At 46.6% G+C, this 19,369-nt stretch overlaps 1 protein-coding gene across 1 annotated transcript in view; it reads right to left on the bottom strand.

The window, feature by feature from the left end:
- SLC5A5 (solute carrier family 5 (sodium/iodide cotransporter), member 5) overlaps positions 1-19,369 on the bottom strand; it is a 42,973-nt gene that overhangs the window by 8,384 nt on the left and 15,220 nt on the right. The window contains exons 2-9 of the mRNA XM_015406458.1: positions 14,961-15,026; positions 13,052-13,103; positions 12,613-12,680; positions 10,948-11,102; positions 9,721-9,861; positions 3,462-3,591; positions 2,742-2,830; positions 1,099-1,211 (exon numbers count right to left, since the gene is read on the bottom strand). Coding sequence (XP_015261944.1) covers positions 1,099-1,211; positions 2,742-2,830; positions 3,462-3,591; positions 9,721-9,861; positions 10,948-11,102; positions 12,613-12,680; positions 13,052-13,103; positions 14,961-15,026 — 814 coding nt within the window. The remainder of the gene's footprint in view (positions 1-1,098; positions 1,212-2,741; positions 2,831-3,461; positions 3,592-9,720; positions 9,862-10,947; positions 11,103-12,612; positions 12,681-13,051; positions 13,104-14,960; positions 15,027-19,369) is intronic.

Genomic DNA, 19,369 nt, shown 5'->3' with positions numbered 1-19,369 from the left:
TTTAACCACTTGAGCCACCGCAGCTCCTACGAGTTGGTAGTTTATTACCAACTCGTAAAATGGTGGTACTGCGTGGAGCTGTGGCCACTAAGGATACCATCCTGATGACGTCATCTGTTCCCTTGTTAGTTATTATGGAGAGCACCTATGTTATATTGAATGTTTTTAAAATGCAGTTTTAATGTTTTATGTATTGGGCATTGGCCCCATCTGTACACCGCCCTGAGCCCGTTCGCGGGGAGGGCGGGTTATAAATTTAAATAAATAAATAAATAAATAAATCTGCACCACTCCTCTAATCTCAGAACTGGCCCAGAAAATTCTTTCCCATGATTATGCATGGGCTCATAACTAGCCCTTTCTGTTTTGATGCTTGGACTCTTGGAGACATCTCACAGCTAAGAACCCCAGCCCTAAACCCCCTTAATCAATTCAGTCCACTCATGGTCAGGTGACTCTCAGCAATCTGCTGATTGGTCCCGTCCTCTGTAAATTTTGCCACTCCTCCTTCGTCTAAACTACCACTCAGAAGCTAGCTGTTGCACGCTCCGCTGTAGCGTTACAGCCCCTTATTCTACCCTTAACAGCATGCTGGTCTACTTTGCAGACGGAGAAGGCAGGATACAGTAGGAAGAGCTGTGAGGTATGCAGCACTTCCCAAAATCCACAAGGGACCACCTCATTGCCAGGATGGCTCATGCAGATCGCCACACAGCAATTGCAATACCAACAGCCACCAGTGTGTGGTGCAAAATTTGCCCATCGGTACACAGGCAACAATGCACCAAGTCATGTGGATGGGTGAGAATCTAGACGTCCATTGGACCTGTCCATGGCACAGAACTTTGCAGAGACATACCACACCACCTGGGATAAAAGGTTTCTCTACAAAGTTCAGCGCTCCTCGGCTGGTGCACAAACTCTATTGTGCAACGCCTCTCACCTTCCATATTGCCTCTGTTACGTAGTTCATCCATATACAGTGTGTGTTCTAATGCATCTCCACTGATAGACAGCCAAAGGATACCCTCACACCTCCCCAAACCCTGCGCCTTTCCCAAAGGAAAGGATAACCCCTGCACTCCCGTCTTCACTCACAGAGTCCTTTGGAGATGAGAGTGAGTTTCCGTGGTGACAAGTTGGGCATAGAAGGTTTGATGAGGTCCTCCACAGTGACTGCAGCCATGGCATTGATGCTTGTCGAAGCCGTGCTGCAGGGAGGAAATCAGGCATGACAACCCTCCCTTATACATTAAGTGCCATTTTGGCACCAATTGACAAAGAAGAAGAAGAGGGAGGAGGAGGAGATTTATACCCCGCCCTTCACTACCCGAAGGAGTCTCAGAGCGGCTTACCACCTCCTTGCCCACCCCTCCCCACAACAAACACTCTGTGAGGTAGGTGGGGCTGAGATAGCTCTTTCGAGAACTGCTCCTGAGAGAACAGCTCTGAAAGAACTTGTGACTGACCCAAGGCTACACCAGTAGCTGCATGTGGAGGAGTGGGGAATCAAACCCAGTTCTCCCAGATTAGAGTCCATGCTCCTAACCACTACACCAGACACACAAAAAACCCAAGCATCAAATTTTGTTAGTGGTGGTGGAAAGTATGTCTTGTCAAGTCACAGCTCACTAAAGGTTGCCCATTGGGGTTTTCACACAAGAGGCGAGTGGAAATGGTTTTCCATTGCCTGCCTTTGTGTAGCGACCCTGGACTTCCTTGGGGGTCTCCCATCCAAGTGCTAACCAAGTCTGACCCTGTGTAGCTTTTGAGATCTGATGAGATCCGGCTAGCCTGAGCCATCCAGAAAATACTATGGTCAGAAAAAATTAAAAAACCTCCGCAATCCTGAGCATGAGAACCCATATTAGAAACTGGAAAGTCTGGAGAAACATGACCCCAAAATTTGATAAAATCCCAAACAGACATTCACATGGCCACCAGCATATCTGGATTTAAACATAACCTGGTTAAGTTGCAAGCCTTTCTCTCCATCTGGAGCTCGCTGGAGGCCAAATTACAAGATAAGTTTCCTAGTCGCCAAGGAAAGTATTGTGTTGTTTGACCCTGAGTCTTTAAAAAACAACAACACTCCGTTCCCATGAAGCCGCCTTATGCTGAATCAGACCACTGCATGAAGGTCAGTACAGTCTATTCAGACTGGCAGTAGCTGTTCAGGGTCTCAGATAGACAGAGGTCATTCATATCACCTGCAACTTAATTCTTGTACTAGAGATGCTGGGGATTGAACCTCGGACATTCTGCATGCCAAGCAGATGGTCAAGGCTCTTTTTGTAGAAAAAGCCCAGCAGGAACTCATTAGCATAATAGGCCACACCCAACAGCAGGAACTCATTAGCATATTGGGCCACACCCCTGACAGCACAGCTTATTAGCACATTAGGCCGCACCCCCATGTTACCAGAAGTGTGGTTATCCAGCCACACCCACCTTTTGCTTGTTATTCTGTTTACCTTGTTTGTTGTCAAAACCCAGGGCCTTTTTTATAGCAGGAACTCCTTTGCATGTTAGGCCACACACCCCTAATGTAGCCAATCCTAATGCGTTTCTGCTGTTGGGTGTGGCCTATTATGTTAATGAGTTCCTGCTAGGCGTGGCCAACTTGGGAGCCAGCCGAAACTCCGTTCCTGTGCGTTCCTGCCCAAAAATAGCCCTGTGGTCTACCACTGAGCCATGGCCCCTTCACCTTCCTTCCCTTGTTAATCCTAACTCTCACTTACCTCAGAGTCCCACTGTATGCACAAGCCAGGAAAAGGCCAGGAACACCGGGGTATTTCTCAAAGATGTCCAAGACCAGGTAAGGCATGTACTGAAAGAGAAGAAGACAAGTCTGGTTTAGAGAAAGGACAAGAAAGGAGTGGGGTGGTCCTAGAGAAGCCATGGACAAGATAATCAGCAGCACTGTGCCAAAATAAAATACTGTTTGGAATTTGTGAGTGCCGAGCAAAAGTGTCTAGAACAATGCCAGGATCCACTTGCATAATCAGGCTTCACATCAGTGGATATTTCCCATCTACTGCGCTACAGCTGTTATACACAAATGGATTCTCTCATGTGGACAAGCCAATCCAGTCACAAACGGCTGCTATAGTGTAACAACAGTGTTGAACAATGCCAAACGATGTGCAGATACACCCCTGGTTTGTCCCATAGTACAGAATGCTGCAGGTGCACTTCTGGACCTTGGGCAAATGTCCACACATTTGGAGCTGCAAGGCTAGGTTTGTTGGTGACTGACCCAAGGTCACCCAGCTGGCTGCATGTGGAGGAGTGGGGAATCAAACCTGATCCTCCAGATTAGAGTCCACCGCTCTTAATCACTACACCGAACTGGCTCCCAAAAGGGTCTCCTTTTTTCCCTGTTCTCTTTCAGCATTTTCTTTGGATGCCCAGAAAATCCTATCCCTATCTCAAGCATGTTAAATCAACTCAGAGAGTACCTGATCGGGTGCAGAGATGTACCCAGCCAAGAGAGGGTCACAGTCCTTGTAGAGAGCAAACATCACAATGCCACAGGCCACGGCACTGGAGACTATGAAGAAGAGGCCCACTTGATTGACTAGGAGAGCTCTGGGAGTGGGGAGAGAAAGGCGGAGAGAAGGAGGACAGAAAGGGGGGAGAAATTAATGCAAGGCAAGAAAATATTTTCATCTTGGCAAACCTGCTCAGTGTTCTTCACAGGATGTTTGCAAGAGGCCTTAAAATCAGACCTGAAACACACACACACTTTAACATCCTACCTAATGAAGACTGCTGGAGATCTCAAAAGCTCGCACATTGTTTTGTATTACTTTATTCGGTCTTAAAAGGCATGACATGACTTTAGGTTTTGGGTTTTGTTTTGGACCACGTTAGCTCTTTGTAACCTCAAAAATTAGTGAACATCTTAGAAACTGAAAGGGTACTTAGGAAACAGGAGAGTAACTCTGCAATGCTAGGGAAAATTGAAGGCAGCAGGAAAAGAGGAAGACCCAACATGAGACAGCTTGATTCAGTCAAGGAAACCAGGGGCCCTCCGTTTGCAAGACCCGAGCAAGGCTGTGAATGATCCGACAGAGAGTACTCCATCTTTCTGAGTTCTACCTCTGAGGATGCCAGTCACAGTTACTGGCGAAACGTCAGGTTCTACAATGCCAAGTCCACGGCCACACAACCCGGAAAAACTACAGCAACTAATGAACTCCGGCCGTGAAAGCCTTCGAAAACATATTCTAGAGGCCATTCATTCGTAGGGTCACCATGAGTCAGAAGTGACCTGAGAGAAATTAAGACACATACATCTTTAACAGGACTTGTAAGGGCATAAGAGGTGCCCTGCTGCATCAGACCAGTCATAAATCTAGTCCGGCATCCTGTTTTACACCCTGGCCAACCACTTGCCCTGGAGGGCCAACAGATGTCAAGCCCTCCCCCTGATCTTTAGGGATGGGCATAAACTGAGAAAATGTGGTTTGGTTCCTGGTTCCTGGTGTGCCCAGTTCACAAACCACAAACAATTGTGAACTTTTAGGGGCTAAATGAACTCGTTCAATTAATAATGTTCATGACATGGTAGAATGCATCCCCCAATGTTCTAGAGGCACCAAACTCAGAGGAAATCTCCAGCTGCCTCTCTTCTACCTGCCCTCCACGTTTGGTGAGGATTGGATTTATGGTGTCCATGTTATGGCCCCCCAAATAAGGTGCCCCCAGAAAAGTACTTTCTGGGGAAATGACAGGCTCAGGTTCAGGAGGTTCGGGAGTGTATAGAATGGATCATGTGGAACCTAGAGACATCAAATTTGCCAGGGATCTATGGCTGATTCTCCTCTACCTGCTTGCCAATTTGGTGAAGATTGGATTTACAGTGTCCAAGTTACAGACCCCCAAAGAAGGTGCCCCCATCCTCCATTGCTCCCAATAGAGGGGGAAACAGCAAAAAAAAAGGAATAGAAGCCCAGCAAGACAGAAACACAGAATCTCTACAGTAGAAACGGAAGGGGGAGGGGCATTTTTGAAAGCCCAGCAGAACCAGTGCAATGTGCCAAGCATAACCAGTGCCACTGTGGCAGCGCAAACCCAAAAGGACTAAGGTCAAACCAGAGAATCTGTTTAGTGGAAACTGAGTGTCCAGCAATCAGTGTCCAGCAGGATTTTTGCAAGCTCAGCAGAACCAGTGCAATATACTAGTAACCAGCAGAACCTACTCTGACTGTGGCAATGCCAGCTCAACAGGACTGATGTCTAGCACAGAATCACACTCCAAGCAAAGGGGGCTGCAAGCCCAGCAGAACCAGTGCAGTGTACTCGTACCCAGCAGGACTCAGTGCCAATGTGTCAATGCCTGCTCAATCACAATCCAAGCAAGGGGGGCATTTTTTTTCAAGCCCTACAGGACCAATACAATGAACAGAGTGCCCAAAAGTACCAGTCCACTCATAGAGTGTGCAACAGAACCCAGTGCCACTAGCATTGCAAGTTGAAAAGGACTGATCTGAAAGCACAGAGTCACAAATCCAAGCAGGGGGGATGGGATTTTGCAAGCTGTGTGCAAGAAAACGGGAAGTGAACACAAAGGAACACTGGCAAAAGGGAGGGGGAACCCTCATGAAACTGACATGGCTAGGTTGAAACTGTTTACTTTGATGTTTGGAAAACATTTTGTTTGAGTGGAGACAGTCTGTCTTGAAATGTATCCATTCACAAACCGGCAGGAACCTCCACAAACTGCTTGAAAGTTTATGGAAAGTTCACGCCAGTTGTCCTGCCATGAACTTCAGTTTGCGAACCATGAACCAACCAAAAACGCGTCACGGACTTTAGTTCATGAGCCAGTTCGTGCCCATCCCTACTGATGTTTCCTACCAGCACTGGTATTCAAAGGTTGATTGCCTCTGGCTGTGGAGGTCCCCTGTGTGGGGAAGATCAAGAAGTTTAAACCATGGACACTAAGTCAAACCACTGGTCCTGCTAGCTCAGCACCATATTCCCAACTTGCAGGGGTTCAGGCAGAGAAAGTTCTTTCCCAGCCAGGCTGTTTCGAACCTGGGACTTTCCGATGTAAGGCAGGGGCTTTCCCCCTCTAATATAGCCCCTCACTCACTCTACAAAGCTGCCCTGCATTATGCCAGACCTTGTATCCATCTAGCTTAGCACTGTCTCCTTTGGCTGGCAGTGGCTCTTCAGGGTCTCAGGCAATGAGAAAGTTCTTTCTCAGGGACTGGCTCCAGAGCTTTCTGTGTCTGCATAGCATATACTCAGCCACTGAACTGTGCCCTGTCCCCAGAACACCCTTGGCAGAAATCTTAATTCTGCAGCATGCATTTTTATCAAGCAGTCTTCTTCTCTAGAAAAAAGCAGCATGCCAGGAAGGGGGAGGACAATGTATAGAGAGTGAGATTTCTAAGTGGGGGTTACTTCCATATAGGAATGGCTATGATAACCCACACAAAGAATTCATTTGTGTGCTCTTCACATGCAACCACATGCTGGTTGAAAATATAAGAACATAAGAAGAGCCCCACTGGATCAGACCAGTGATCCACCTAGTCCAGCATCCCGTCTCACACAGGGCCAACCAGTTCCCCTAGAGGGCAAACAACAAGACATAGAGGTCGAGGCCTTCCCCTGATGTTGTTTCCTGGCACTGGGATTCAGAGGTTGACTGCCTCTGAATGTGGAGGTTTTAGTCACCAGGGCTAGTAGCCACTGATAGGCCTATCCTCCATGAATCCGTCTAATCCCCTTTTAAAGCTGTCTATGCCTGTGGCCATCACTACATCCTCTGGCAGCAAATTCCGCATTTTAATCACTCTGTGTGTAAAGACATATTTCCTTTCGTCCGTCCTGAATCTACTGCCCATCAGCTTGGATGCCACTGAGCTCTAATATTTTGGGAGAGGGAGAGAAAATTCTATTTTGTCAACTCTCTCCACCCCATGCATAATTTTACAAACCTCTGTCATGTCCTCCCATAGACATCTCTTTTCTAAACTGAAGAGTCCCAGACTCTTCAGCCTTTTCTCATAGGGAAGGTGCTCCAAGCCCCTAATCATCTTGGTTGTTCTCTTCTGTACTCCCTAATCTTCTTGGTTGCAGATTCATTGCTAGGAAGGATGTCTCTCCCAAGATTCCAGTCTCCACATCTGCCTTGTCCTAGTCTCTGGTGGCCTCACATTACCTTTAACCCACTTCACAAGGAGGCCTTGCCCCGGCCCAGCCTAGCCTGCTGCACTGATAGCTGCGTGTGTGCTCTGGAGCTGGGTGGAGTGCCAGAGAAAACACTGGAGGGAGCCCGAGGGTTATCTGGTTTGGCGAGAAGCACAGCTTGAGTTTACCGATTTGTCTAGGGAGGAAAGACAAAGGAACACAAACACTGCAGCGTCTTTGGCATGCACCCCAGAGACACTATCAAAGGCTCAGAAACAGCTGATCAGATCATAAACTGAAACCACCACTTTGAGGAACATAATCACGCCAGGGGCACAGTGCATGTCCAAGTCACGCAAGGCTGTTGTATCAAATCATTTAGAGACTCGGGGCGAGAGGCAACACACATTGTCTCACTCATCTCGGAAACTAGCTCAACCCATGCTTTACAGACCAAGGTTTAGGAAACACGAGTGATTTATTTATTTGTTTAATTAGATTTTTTACCCCGCCCTCCCAGCAAGCCCGGCTCAGGGGTCAGGACCAGTGTTCTCTCTGAGCTGAGTTAGTGTGAGCTAGCTCACCGTTTTTTAGCCTCCGGCTCACACATTTTTGTCTCAGCTCAGGAAGGATGGCTCCAGGGCAAACTTATTTATGCAGCAGCCAGATCACCTGCTCACAACTTTAATGCCAGTGGCTCACAAAGTAGAATATTTGCTTACAAGACCCCACAGCTTAGAGGGAGCATGGGTCAGGACTGGATGTTCCCAGGGCCAAAATGGGATTTGGGGCCAGAAACGCTATTGAATTTAACAATTGGTTGGATCTGGATAACCCTCTTCAGCTTTTGTTGCACAAATCGAACCAGTAGGCCTATTATTATCATCCTTGAGCATAACATTTCCTGTATAAATGTACTATTTTCCAGCCATATTCATGTGTCAATAAATCATCAGGCATTACGTTTATATACAGCATTTGTTCATATCATGTCAAGCAAAAACACAGTCTATGGAAATAAGAGAAATGAAGTTTGATTCAAGTTTTTCCTGCTCCAAGTCTGGTCTAGGGCTGGTTCAAGGAACTTTGTCACCTCAGGCAAGGCACACCTATCACCTCCTGGGCCCACACTGCCACCAACTGGTTCCACCAGTGCTGCCACAGGGGTCTTGCCAGGACCCAGCTGGTGGCAGTGCAGACTCAGGAAGAGATGTCAGTCACCTCCTGTGCTGCTGATGGCTTGGAGTGGAATGGGCCTCTGCAGTGCATTTGCACCCTCCTGATTGTGCTGCCCCCCCCCATGCAGTAGCTTGGGTGGCTTGCCTGGAGAACTAGCCCTAGTCAGGGGTGTAGCCAGAAAATTTTGGTTGGTGGGGAATGAGGAAATCTGGGGGGAGGCACCCCGGTCACGCCTGCTGCTCCTCTTGCAGCCAAAATAAAAAAAACTACTGCAATAGTGCAAGTAACAATTGTAATAACTAAAGTGACTCTTGGGTGTGTACAAAATTACAAAAATACAATAACATTATAACATTATTTCTAGGGGGGGGGGGGGGGGGGGCACTCTCCAACTCACTCTCCCTTTTGCATTTTGCAATTTTATTTTATTTTATTTTATTTCGTTGTTAAAAGCCTATTTATTTTTTGGACTGGAAAAACGAAAATGAGGCTGAAGCTTCCCTGACTGTGCCCAGGGTCATTTTGGAATGTTCCCAGGGCCAAAATGGGATTTGGGGCCTACATTTTAAATATATAAATATATAAATATATATATATATATATATTTGAATTTTTTAAAAAAAATGTTTGAATTTTTTTGTCCGAGAGGTCGGCGCTCCTCTGTGGGTGGCATTGCCCCCAAATGCCCCCTCATGGCTATGAGTCTGGGCCTGGTTCATCATGTGAGTAAGGGGATTTCAGGAAAATGTTGGTATGCCCAAAGAATCTCCCCACTGAGGGGGGAAACAGCAACTGGGAAGGGGGGATTTTGCATGGGGAAACAAGGCAAAGGTTAATACCCAGTCCCCCCCCCCCCAGCACTGGTCTTCCCTTTTAAATCACTGTCCTGATGGCTGCATTGCATAAAGCATTTTTAAAAGTGGCTAAAAGGGGAGGTGTTGTTCGGACCTTAGATGGTTTTAACAGTGGATCAAACACATTCATAGAGGAGGAGAGTTTCATCAACAGCTAGTGGCTCTGGTAGCTAAATGAAACCTCCATGATCCAAGGCACTTTACCTTTGTATAACAGTTACTGGAGCAAGCAAACAACAGGGGAAGACTATTACTGCAGTTTATTTCTTTAGTTATAGTTCCAGACCACCTTTCCACCCAAAGGTCCTCAAGGGCAGTTTACCGCAATTTGGTTTATAAAATCAATAGTAAATTAATACTGAACAAGATACTGGACCAGATGGGTTTTCTCAGCCTAATCCAGCAGGGCTCTTTTCTGTTTTATACTTTTATTATATGTACCATGATTTTTAAATGTTTCTTTTATTTCTGTAAATCAATCTCAATGTCACTGGGTGTAAAGTGCAACATAAAGAATGCTCCCTCCCATCTGACTCACAATTTTGCCTCCTTCTCAGTCTTGCAGGCCACGTAGCGCTGGACTTGGGCTTGGTTCACGCCGTACATGGAAAGCCAAACCATTGTCCCACCGAAAATAAATGTCCAGAAAGTATAACGGCTCCGGGGATCAGGATTGAAGCTGCATTTGGGGTGGGAAGGAAGGAAGGAAGACACAAAAAGTGAATGCTCCCAAATCAATCCATGTTGATGCTTCTCAGAACAAACCATGAGTCTCAAGGGGTAGAGCTGAGCAGCTCGAAGGCAGGGCATACCAGGGCAGAACCTGGGGGGCATGGTGGGTTTTTTAAAACTCTCAAACTTTTCCTTTTAGCCAGTCTCTAGCAAAAAGCTATCAGACCTCTGTCTTCAAAACTGGTTTCTTATGCCTTCATTGGGATCAACATCTCAGTCAGTCTTCCTCACAAGTTTGGGGGGGGGGGGTTGAGAAAGCATAGACCTCCTTTGGAAAGGGGGTTGTGATCGTGATTTTGACCCATCCTTTTGGAAACAGAGCCATCCTTTTGGAAAAGGCTGGAGAAGAGGGAACGAGGAGATTCTCTTGCATTGTGTCACTGATCCATATGTCAAGGTTGATCCCCTGCGCCAGGCAACATTTACCACTTTGCACATCTGGATCTGTTTGCAATATGAGGAAGAGTTCACTTGAGGGGGCACATTTCCTCACATGCACCTGGCAGTAGATGAGGAAACAATGGTGGGAAATTGTGGACAAACAAGACAGCACGTATGGCATAGTTGGCAGAGCATTGAACTAGCATCTTGAAGCTCTGCCTTGAAATCCTCACTAACCCTGAGCTCCTTGAGGGAGGGGCGGTGATGCACTAGATGGATGGACAGAGAGACATGGAAATGTGCACCAAAAAACAGATGGAGGGAGGGTATTTTGCAGACATATCTGCGTACGCACACGAACAACACAAAATGGCAACACTGCAGTGAAAATTCAAATTCACAAAAATTCAGGGCAGGGCAAACTAATTTATGCAGCAGCCAAATCGCTCGCCCACAACTTTAATACCAGTAGCTCACCAAGTAGAATTTTTGCTCACAGGACTCCACAGCTTAGAGGGAACATTGATGGAGGGTATTTTGCAGACACATCTGCGTACGCACACGAACAACACAGAATGGCAACACTGCAGCGAAAATTCAAATTCACAAAAATCCAGGGCGGAACTATTTGTGACAGTAGGTAAGAACGTACTCGTTAAAGTTGATCCTGGAGTGGTTGTATGCAATGTTCAAGACTTGGCCTGGCCCTCCTACCATGAGCGTCCCCTGGATCAAGATGGCAATGAAGCCCGAGAGCATGACAAACACTTGGAAAACATCTGTCCAGATAACAGCTTTCATTCCACCCTGAGAGCAGAAAGGAGACTTAGAAAACTTGGATAGAGACATTGGTTTAGAAGAGACCACAAAATGGCCAATGTCTGATAGTTCACCATCCTGAGAATTGCTGAGTACAAATGTTTATGACTGGGGTGTTCAAGGAAGAGCTCCTTAACAGCCAGAATAGAATCTCCATGCTTTGCGTCAATATACTTCTGAATACCAGTGCCCATGGGGCAACAAAAAGGGGCTTTGGCCTCTGTGCTTTGCATGTGGGCCTTCTGGGGGGCAACTGGTTGGCCACCATGTGAATCAGGATCCTGGATTAGATGGACCTTTGTTCTGATCCAGTAAAGGCTCTTCTGGTGTGTGCATTTTTTAAATTAAAAGAGGATTAGGCAAACTGGGGTCAAGATTAGAAGCAATTTTTCTCCAGGCCATTTTGGCCAGGGATCTTGGAGGTTTTTTGTCATCTTCTGGGCATGGAACAGCAGTCACTGTGGGTGTGGAGGGGGAGGTATTTGTGAATTTCCTGCATTGTGCAGGGGGTTGGACTAGATGACCCCAGAGGTCCCTTCCAACTCTATGATTCTAAATTCATGGGAGGGTCTATCAAGAGTTATTAGCTATGAGTGCTGAAAAGAGACCCTAAATGCTGTCAGACAGAACTGGGCAAGAAGGACCAGTGCTCTGATTTGGTGTCAGACAGCTTCCTGTGTTTCTGAGCAAATATCTCCAAGTGATGCTCTTCTGCTTTTAATCAGAAGGGTTGTAGCTCAGGGGCAGAGCATATGCTTCACACAAACACATTTCTACATGCAATCCTAGCCATCTCGGAGCACCAATATCAGGAGATACAAGAATCTCACCTCGACACCTTGGAAAGCTGCTGCCATTCAGAGAACACTGGATTTGATGGACTAAAGGTTTGACCGAGTAGAAGGCAGCTTCCTGTGTTCATGTGAACCCATCAATAATGAAAGGGGAATATGTTGTTGTTTTTTTGTTTTTCAGAACAGATGACTGATGGAATGGGTCTAGGAGAATGTGATGGAATCTGCTGACCAACCTCTGGATAGGGAGCAACTTTTCAAGTACATCCAGCAGGGGTCATTTCCTGCAGGAGCGCACAGGAGTGGAGCTCCGGCAGTAAAGAGCCCAGGGAGCCCCACCCCCTGCTCCCAGCAGCCCTCAGTCAGAGCAAGAAGCACCCAGGTAAGTTGCAGAGCTCCCCCCGCCCCCCCCGGGCCCCAAACCGTAAACAGTCCAGTGGCACCTTTAAGACCAAGTTTTATTCAGGTACAAGCTCTCCCTCCTCTGCAAGGACAGATCTGCACATTCCTCCCCCCCACCACCACCAATAGCTAGCAATCCCAAAAAGTACAGTGGAGTCTGAGCAGTGGGTATTGTCTTCTGACACACTTTCGGTGATGTCAGGGGGTGTGGCATATGCAAATAAGTTATGCTAATAAGTTATGCTAATGAGCTCCTGCACCTCTTTTTCTACGAAATGATCCCTGACATCCAGTATACTCACAATGGTGGTGTAGAATGTACAGATGATTCCAGTGGAGAGAAGGGAGGCCCAGATATCTAGTCCGGTCACTAGAAGAATGAGAAAGGATCTTAAAGCAGAAGTTTCTCTAGACCTGCCAAAGCTGGTTGCAAAGCCATTTGAAGAAGAACGATTTTGTTGACTTGTTTAATTGGCCCATATATTTATATCCTATTTCTCCATCTTTTAAAACTGGCCAAACTGGCTTGAGCCATTTAGCCAGAGAGGGCTTCTGTCACTCAAGCCCTGTGTCAGGGACAAGTTTTACTTGCAGAGTTTCTATGAGCCTCGCAAACAGATGTCGTGCAAAACGATGTGTGTGTGTGTGTCTGTGTGATGCGCTAAATAAGATCCAAATGAAGTAGGATTTACTCCTGAGTAATGCAGTCATTCAAATTGCAAGACAGCTCAAGGAGCGTACCCTGGTTGAGGATCAAAGCCGGAGCATAGATGACAATTCCAGTGTACAGCATCTGGAAGAGATGGAAGAATGCAAACTTTAGACAAGAAGGCATATGTAGTGACTTCATTTACACTACACCTTTCTCACTGAGACTCAAGGCAGATTACAACCGAAAACAATGCAAATAAGAATAGTACGATACCTGCAACCTGTCAGGTTCAACAGCAAGTAAATCTCCACACACTTTTCCAGGGAAGCGTTATGCTTTCTTAGACTACAAGTCTGTTACCATGTCCACAAGATTATTGTTAGGAATGACCATGGGGCGGAAACATCTTTACATATAGCAGGATGAGGCAAATGGCTAAGCAAATGAAATCCGAGCACGTGGGAATTCTCCCGGCGGGAGGTTATATAATAAACGGGAGAGTCTCAGTGCCCCATGAGAGCCGAAAAATTCACACCTGTGGTGGAACGCAAGCCCTCCCCCCATCACAAGGTCAGACAGATAACTCAGTCTAGCAGCACTGGTTCTCACGGTCTCCCTATCGCTGTTTACGGCAAGCGGCAGAGCAGCGAGCAAGCTATGAGGCATGCGCCGCAGCGCCAGGATCAGAGAAGGGAACAAGCAAAACATGGCAGCTAGCTGACACAACCAACCGAATTAGAGAAGAACAGACTCAAAAACAAAGCATGATACAGACAACAAAGCAGAATGACAAGATTGGAGAGTCATGCAGTAAAAGCATATTACACACAACAAACAAGAGACGTCATTAGAGAACAATGCAAAAATAAGGTGTCCTTAAATTCCACAGACATGAACTATAACATTATTCACTTTAGAAAAATGCCCTCCTGAATAGTCACGTCTTACACAGTCTGCAGGATGACTGGAGAGTGGGAGCAGATATTCCGCATGCATTGGGAGGCTTTTGGACCTAGGGAATCATGGTATAGGGGATAAGCATGTGCTTTATGTGGGTCAGTCTGCATCACCTCCAGTTAAAAGGATCTTAGGAGGTGAGTACAGGGCAATTGCTTTTTTGATCCTTGGAAAGCTGCTGCCAGTCAGAGCAGGCAATTCTGAGATTAACACTCAGCAGAAGGCAGGTTCACATGTCCATGAGCGCAGTGGTGGACCTACATTTTTGGGACCCTGAAGTTTGAACTGTTATGGAAGCCCCTTCACAACCAGCAACTGTAGGGCAACATCCAACAAGGACCTCGAGGCCCAAATGGCAGAGAACCGGTTGGTGGGGGGGAGCCCTTGAAAATGGGCCATACAGTGAGCCCCTTCCCACCAGCAACAAGTTGTGGGTAACCGCCATTATCATCTTCAATGGGGTTGTTCCATGGCAATCCACCACAATTTTTTTTAAAAATTAACTACTGCATCTCAGATTTTGATTAAAATTGCTGTACTGGCCATATGAAACAGGTACTAGGGCATATGCTAAGGTCAATATTAAGTACTTGTACTTCAACCCATTGGCTTATGATTCTGTCACTAAGATAGCCTTATTTTAATTACAGACATTTTTAAAAACTCCAATTTTGTTGAAAAATTCAATCATAAAAAAAAAAGTGGCTTCAGGGCCTCTCCAGGATTAGGGGCCCTGAAGCTCAGGCTTCATTGGTTTCATGGTAGATCCCTCCTACAAGAGTGAAGACCTTCACTTCCTCTGAGCCACAGCTCAGAAATAGAACTCAAGTACTGCATGCAGAAGATCCTATATTCCGTCTCCAGTTAAACCACAAGGTCTATCATGAGACCCTGGAGGACCACTGCTGGTCACAGCAGACAGACTGAGCTAGCTAGACCAACAGTCTGTCTCTGTACAAAATGGCTTAGCATAGCTTTAATTCAATGTTCAAGGCACACAGTGCTTCTCACTTTGACAAAGAGCACCCCCAGTCAACCTACCGTGGCGATAATGTACTGGATCGTCCCACACAGGCGGACCTTCCTGGAGAACCTTAATTCCAGATACTGCAAAGACAAGAACAGGAAAAGGAAGCTGAAATGTAGGAGGACTTACTCAAGTACTCTCTTCAAAGGATTTCTGTAGAAGTCTTCTGGCCGTCAGGGGAGGAGAAGTTGGTCGGTGCCGATCCTCGACTCCACGTTCTGGGGAGGCATGAGAGGATTGATGGCTCGACATATCAGATTGCGACTGATTTGTCTGTTGAGTAAGGTCGATGTCGAGATCCGAACCGATCGGGTGAGGTTCTTGCGTGGGATCTCGACCCTGACTAGCCGAAACCTTATGGACTTTGGGTTTGTCCGTTTTAGGTTTCTTCGACTGCTGTGAGTCTTTGCCCTGCTTCCGGATCTTGGAAGGTACGGCAACGGATGACCCCTGCTTCCGGATCTTGGAAGGTACGGGGTGGTCCTTTATCGGCGTCGATCGTTTCGGTGCCGAAGCATCGATTGCGACCGTCGACGTCGATGATCCCGGAACGGGAGGACAAGTGTCCGCAGCCAAGGTGGACATCGAGGCGTGCCCGGACGTGTCCAACGGTGAAGAGGACTGTGGAGATAGTGCCTTCTCCATCAGGGCCAAGTGTAGACGAGCTGCTCTGTTTTTTCTCGTCTGGTTCGAAAACTTCCGGCAATGTCCGCACTTGGACACACAGTGCGACTCCCCTAGACAGACGAGGCAAAGTGAGTGCCCGTCGGTGGGGGATATTTTAAGGCCGCAAGTCTTGCACCGTTTGAAACAACCCCACCGCGGGGCCATAGGCCAGCGGAGGGGAAACGAGAAAAACACAAAACAACACCCGGAGAAAAATGCTAACTACAAAAATAAAGAAAAAGAAAGTAACTAAACGCAGGTTTAGCAAAAGTTTGTACTTAACAGACCGAAGCAGAAGGCGTCCTACCAGCGCGGCGGTCAGAAGAGAACTGGCGGGATCTGCGTGCCCCTCCTTGGTCATGCGCAGTGGAGCCGGCGCGTGACCTGGGAGAGGCGCGAAAATCCCTTTTGCTAGCTATCGGTACCGAGAAGGTCAGCGCAGGCGCAGAGTATCCCAAGGGTGTGATGCACAGAGACCACGAAGAAGATTGTAAACATTTGAAATCAAGATGTCAAACATAATGAAAGGGAGAAATTTTTGAGTGTCTTTACCTCCTGGGAATGATTTCAATTGGTTTGGTTTCACACACGCTCCAAATATTTTTATAACAGTTTCTTAGCATAATGAACAGCCCAGATTTTTTCTCTCAGCTCAATGCATGTCATATATAATGCTATTTAACTGCTACTTTAGATGAATCCTTTGATTTCTGAGCAATCTTTAAATGTTTTACACACATACATGAATTAAAATTATATATACAAACACACATAGTGCTTTTTGGTTTAAAAAAAGCCAGTACCCATATGTAAGGTTGCACCATTTCCCACCAATTCCCCTGTCAGGACTGAGGAAAGCCCCAAAAAGTTGCTGGTACTTAGTATCTGTAAGTACCAAAACCTCCAAAATCAAGTAAAAAGGAGAACAGCTACCAGCATTCAAAAGAGTAAACAATTTATTGAAAGTAAAATGTCCACACACAGATTGAACAAGGAATCCAAAAGAAAGATATAAGCACACAATTGCTCTGCCACCCACTCTATATATACCCTAGCTGGTCTTACTCTAAGGCAGGCTCTTTAACTTAGAAGTTAACGTTCTAGAACATTCCCATTACTTCAGAGCCTTTGTCTAGAAGCCAGCCCTTTGTCTGCCCCACATGGCTATGGTGGCCTTCAATTCAGTGGAACTCAGGTGCAAAAGCTCCTTCCCCTGGCATGGACCACTGAAAACATACCTTTTTCCCTCTGTGGCAAGAGCTTTCACTATTTCAGTTCTCTTTCTCCCTTGTAGGTCAAGGAATCTTTCTCTGAAATCTCCAGGATACAATCTATCCCCTTGCACAGCTAAGGTCGAATCTGCATTTGCATTTTAAAATCAGTTTCATGCTGCTGTGACGCCGTCTTTCTCTATGCTTGTTTGAATGTTGTTTGGGGAAGATTCTTTTAAAGCAGTGCAGAGGTGCAATGACAGTGGAGCCGCTCCAAAAGGATGATAAACATATGTGGAGTACAAAAGTATGCTAGCACTGTTGAGGTGTGAAAACGACACCAAATGTAGACAGCTTTTTTGAAGACGGAGTCAAAAGGCTGGGACACCGGTGGGAAAGACAAATGCAGATTCGGCCTAAGTCTCTGCATCCCTTCTAGGTGCTAGATTCCCAGTTCAGGGGTGAGCTGACTATTTCATTGTCTCTGGCCAGGAAGGCCATTAGCATTTCCAGAGCTTTGATAGTTGGTACTTGGGTGAGGCTTGGGAGCAATTGACTTTCTCTTTCTTACCTGTCTTCAGCTTAGAGTGAGGGGAAAAAATACAACTCAGTATGGAGGTTTTACTAAGCCCAAACCTCCAAATAAAAATGCATTTCTCCACACTTTCGTTTAATGCAATAAAGTGCTGCACTGGCTTACTTCTGCATAAATCAGGATAGTGCTAGCTGCATAGAAATGTACAGACAGACATATTCTTTCCATCACTAGTTCTGCAGAACCGTAACTGTCCTTTTTGCTAGAACACTGTGTAGACTTTGCCTTCAAGTAAAACACAGCTATCTTAATTGATCCTCTGCCAAGGGCTTTAGTTTTTTAAAAAATACCTTCCTTTCACAACATTGTTGATTTTTGGAATGTCAAGAAGAGCAAAGCTGTTGATTTTTGGAATGTTCAAGAAGAGCAAAGCTTCAGACCTTTGCTCCACTGGGCTTCTGGTGCATGTGTACAGTGGTTGCGTGTGTGGGGAAGGTCACCCCAACAAAAGCTCTTCCCTTTCTGAAGGCAAATCACATTTGTTTTAGATAACAAATATACTTGGAGCCAGAGAAGAATCCTCCAAACAGTGGCAGAATGACTGCACAGTGACACGGAAGCAAAACGTCAGTGACTTTCTAGCTTCACAATGGGCCATGAGACATGGAGCTATGGATGAGGAAGCCCCCAGTTCCAATCTCACCTTGGCCGTGAACTCATTCATAGCCTCAGAGACACCATTCTTTCAGCCTCACGTCCCCATCTGCAGTTTGAGTGCTCGTTCTGACCCACCTTACAGGGTTGTTGTAAAATCTGCAATGAGATTTCCCCCTCATCACAGTTGACTTATGGCAACCCCGTGCAGTTTTCAAGGCAAGAGAATTTCAGGAGTGGTTTGCCATTGCCTGCCTCTGCATCACAACCCTGGACTTCCTTGGCGGTCTCCCATCCAAATACTAACCAGGGCCCTGCTTAGCTTTCGAGATCTGATGAGACTGGACTAACCCGGGCTGTCCAGGTCACAGCAGTTAAAAAATACTTAAAATGTGATATTAAATTTTGGTTTAATGTATTTTTTGTGGTTAGGGTTTTGTTTACCTTGTAAACCACCTAGGCTTGCCAAGTCCCCCCGGGGGGCCCGTTACCCACCACCAGCGGATTGGGCCCTGGGGGGAACCCCACCCCCAAAGCATGCAACGTGCCCGGCATCAGCACGTCACCCGGAAGTGACGCAGTCGTGTCAGGCGCATTGGGGGTGGGGCTGCAGTCATCCGAGGGAAAACTCTATGGTTTTCCTTCGGATGATTGTGGCCCCGCCCCTGGCATGCCCGGTGTGGTTGCGTCACTTCCAGGTGATGTGGTTGCAGTGCGCGCGCGCAAAGCATACACGCGCGCACTCCCAGACCAGCGCTGGACTCCCCCGGTTTACAGAGGGTAAGGACTTGGCAACCCTAAAACCACCTTGAGTTCAGGAAAGCAGAAAGGCGGCTAAAATGTTTTTTTTTAAGAATAATGAAATAAGTAATACTTGAAGTGCTTTGAACTGTCTTTCTAGTTCTATAAACGGCCAACATCATTATCACATACCTTGCAAAGTGAAACTGATTTTCAATTGATTTGACCTTCATCATTTCCTTGCAGGAAGCTTCTGTTAGTTTTATGACAGTAATGAGAATTCTATTAATCATCTGAAGAACTGTCTTCTCTGGAAGCCAACAGTCCTTGGGTGGGTACAGTTACCAGGGCAAATGACTCTGCATTCGCAGCAGCAAGGACAGGGAAATGAATGCAGTCCAACACATGAGAAGGAGAAATCAAAAGTCAATGACTTCTCTCCGTGACACTTCTAGGCTAGTGAAAGCTGTCCAGGTTGAATTTCTACCTACTAAGGAACTTTTAAAAGAACACAGCGTTTGTCCATACAAAGATGTAGGGCTGCCAAATCCCTCTGGGGGGCGGATTTCCCCCCGCTTTGGAGGCCCGATTTCCGCCACCGCGGAATCGGGCCCCG

Source organism: Gekko japonicus, unplaced genomic scaffold, assembly GCF_001447785.1.
Source record: "Gekko japonicus isolate JY-2015 unplaced genomic scaffold, Gekko_japonicus_V1.1 scaffold3646, whole genome shotgun sequence".
In the NCBI taxonomy this organism is placed as follows: domain Eukaryota; kingdom Metazoa; phylum Chordata; class Lepidosauria; order Squamata; family Gekkonidae; genus Gekko; species Gekko japonicus.
This window is presented reverse-complemented; position numbering and strand designations above follow the sequence as displayed.